Genomic DNA, 2,846 nt, shown 5'->3' with positions numbered 1-2,846 from the left:
TCTACGTCGCCTGGCATGATATACATATACGCTTAGTTACTTGTTACATTTACGTACATATGTACTTTTGCTTTATGCTTTAACGTTAAGTATTTACTCAGTGCCTATTGTTAAATGTGAGACGAGTTAACTGTTATGTCAGGCCAGATTCCTTAGTTATTCTCATTATAAATATAGGTCGAATCAATGTCATAAGACACAGTTGTAAAAGTGAAGGCGAGAATACAATTGATTTTTAAGCACTATAATACATGCTAAAAAAATTTGTGTTTTAATTAAACGGCAGCGCAAAGTACTAAGCGCAACATTTCTTAAAAATCAATTTTTTTTTTCTTTAAACCGAATTCGAACGATTTAATCGCGCAAATGTTTGGTACGGGCGGTAAGAATTCAGATCATAATTGCCCTAAATGTGACGGAGTAGACAACGATGAAATGGTATCACTTTCATTGCGTTGGAGTCGACAGCAATGTGGCTGACATAAGCTGGAGCTGCGAGATTTGTAGGCACGGCGGGTCAACTGCGAACGCGCAACCGACAGCATCGTCATCGCCAACTACCAACCAAAGTAAACGGCAAGTGCATTTTCCAACATCGGTCTCGACAACAGCAGGGAAAGCAGATTTCCCGCGCAATCCGCAACAAAATGTGGTTGCTGCAACCACAACGGCTGCGTCTTTAACAACCGCCACGAATATGCCAGTACCAATTACGTTTCCGACTATGCTACCTGCCACCGCCACAAACTCATCGCTGTCAAATTTAACATCTGCATGCTGGGATTTCCAACCTACTGCACCACATGCCTCATTGCAGGGCCGCCAATTTCCCACGATGACAACAGGGCGTTATTCAACGCTCCCGGCAACGGCATCTTTAAAAGAAGTCGTATCTAGTAACATAGCATATTCTTCAGCAGATACCATGTCTCGCGAACCGAAAATAGTTGAAGGGCAAGGTGCACCAAATGTCCATTTGGCACGGGCGCCTTACAATCAGGAGGTACACAGAAAGCTCCAGCTAGAACGTTTGGAGGAAGAGATGAGGATTCAGCAACAGTACTTGGATAACAAGTACAAAATTCTATCTCAGTATGACGAGTTACTTCCAACCAACAATTCATTTTTTACTGTGACCAACAGTTCTTCACCGTCACAATTGGCCGCAAGACAAGCTATCCCCAAGCAGCTCCCGACTTTTAACGGAGATCCGGACGAGTGGCCGCTTTTCATTAGCAGCTTTGAAAACAGCGCCACTGTCGCCGGGTACACCGAAGCTGAGAATTTGATACGACTACAAGCGAGCCTTAAAGGTAAAGCGCGTGAGATGGTAAAGAGTAAACTGTTTATGCCATCCATGGTACCTGAAATTATCAAAACCCTCAAGATGTGTTTCGGTCGACCGGAGTATATTCTGGAGCAGGCGGTGAATCGAGCTCGTGGTCTTCCGCCGGTGAAAGACAAATTAGAGGCTCTTATTGAGTTTGCACTTTGTGTGCGAAATATTTGTACTACCATGGAAGGATGCCAAATGTATATGCATTTACATAACCCACTGTTGGTTAAGGAGCTGGTGCACAAGCTTCCAAACAATCAAAAGTTAAGCTGGGCAGTTCACCCTAAAAACGATGAAATACCTGTAGTGAAGCAATTTAGTGAGTGGTTGTACAGCTTAGCTGAAGCCGCAAGTACCGTAGTCAGCTTAGCGCCAACTAATACGCGCATGGTCAACACTCATACCGTCGATATGACCCGAGAACGTATGCAAGCAGAACAAAGAGCAGACCAAAACAAGCAGTGTAAAGTTTGCAAGAGCTACGAACACAAAGTAGCGCAATGTGAAGTCTTTAAAAATTTTTCACTACAACGCAAGTGGGAAGCAGTGAAGGCTAACAACCTTTGTCGCCAATGCCTCAACCCACATAGACGCAAATGTTACTTAAACAGGATCTGCGGTAAAGATGGATGTACAGTCAAACATCATCCTTTGCTCCATAAATCGGTAATGAACCAAAGTAAACCAGTAAGTACTGCGATTGAATTCTCAGATGCCACGGTAAACACCCACGGCAACGAAAGAAACCAACCTCTTTTCCGAATCGTGCCAATTTATATTCATTCCAAAATCAAAACAATAAAAATATTTGCATTTTTAGACGAGGGCTCATCCGTCACGTTAATGGAAAGAAAGATATTTGATGAACTCGACTTGGTTGGTGAACAAGACCCTTTATGTCTGCGATGGACAGGAAACACTACGCGCGTTGAGAAGAACTCTGTAAGGGCTGCTATTGAAATTTCAAGTATGACAAATAAGCGAAGGTATATTTTGAATAACATTCACAAAGTCGACGACGTCGATCTACCGGCACAATCGATCGACGCGTTTGAGTTGCAGAAAATGTATCCACATCTAGCAGGTCTACCGATCGCCTCATATGAGAACGTTAAACCATCGATGTTAATCGGCGTTGATAACTGGAAGCTCGCGGTTCCTCTCAAAATAAGAGAAGGAACTTGGTCACAACCCATAGCTTCGAAAACTCACTTGGGGTGGGCGCTGCAGGGATGCGACGTTGGTTGTACGGAAGAATGCTAGCTTAATGTCCACACCTGCGATTGCCGAAAAGGTTACGCTGAACTGCAGGAAATGGTAAAAGATTTCTTTAAGATAGAATCTCCTAAACCAACACAAGTAATGTCGAAAGAGGACGCAAAAGCCGTAAGTATTATGAATGACACGTACCAAAAGATTGGCAATCGTTATGAAATTGGGCTAATGTGGCGCGATCTTAATGTCTCGCTACCAGACAGCTATTCTTACGCTCATCAACGACTGAAATGTT

General features: G+C 43.3%; 1 protein-coding gene across 1 annotated transcript; it reads left to right on the top strand.

Moving 5' to 3' along the window:
* Window positions 1-430: 430 nt before the first annotated feature.
* LOC118756382 lies at window positions 431-2,599 on the top strand. The gene has a single exon (XM_036491146.1). It carries the CDS (start codon window positions 431-433, stop codon window positions 2,597-2,599), a length of 2,169 nt encoding a protein of 722 aa, XP_036347039.1.
* Window positions 2,600-2,846: the final 247 nt, after the last annotated feature.

This window comes from Rhagoletis pomonella, unplaced genomic scaffold (genome assembly GCF_013731165.1).
Source record: "Rhagoletis pomonella isolate Grant_MI unplaced genomic scaffold, Rhpom_1.0 Rhpom_scaffold_10097, whole genome shotgun sequence".
Taxonomy (NCBI): domain Eukaryota; kingdom Metazoa; phylum Arthropoda; class Insecta; order Diptera; family Tephritidae; genus Rhagoletis; species Rhagoletis pomonella.
This window is presented reverse-complemented; position numbering and strand designations above follow the sequence as displayed.

Bases quoted from the DNA above. Each gene is read 5' to 3' on its own strand.
- LOC118756382 (XM_036491146.1), top strand. From the start codon at position 431: ATGAAATGGTATCACTTTCATTGCGTTGGAGTCGACAGCAATGTGGCT.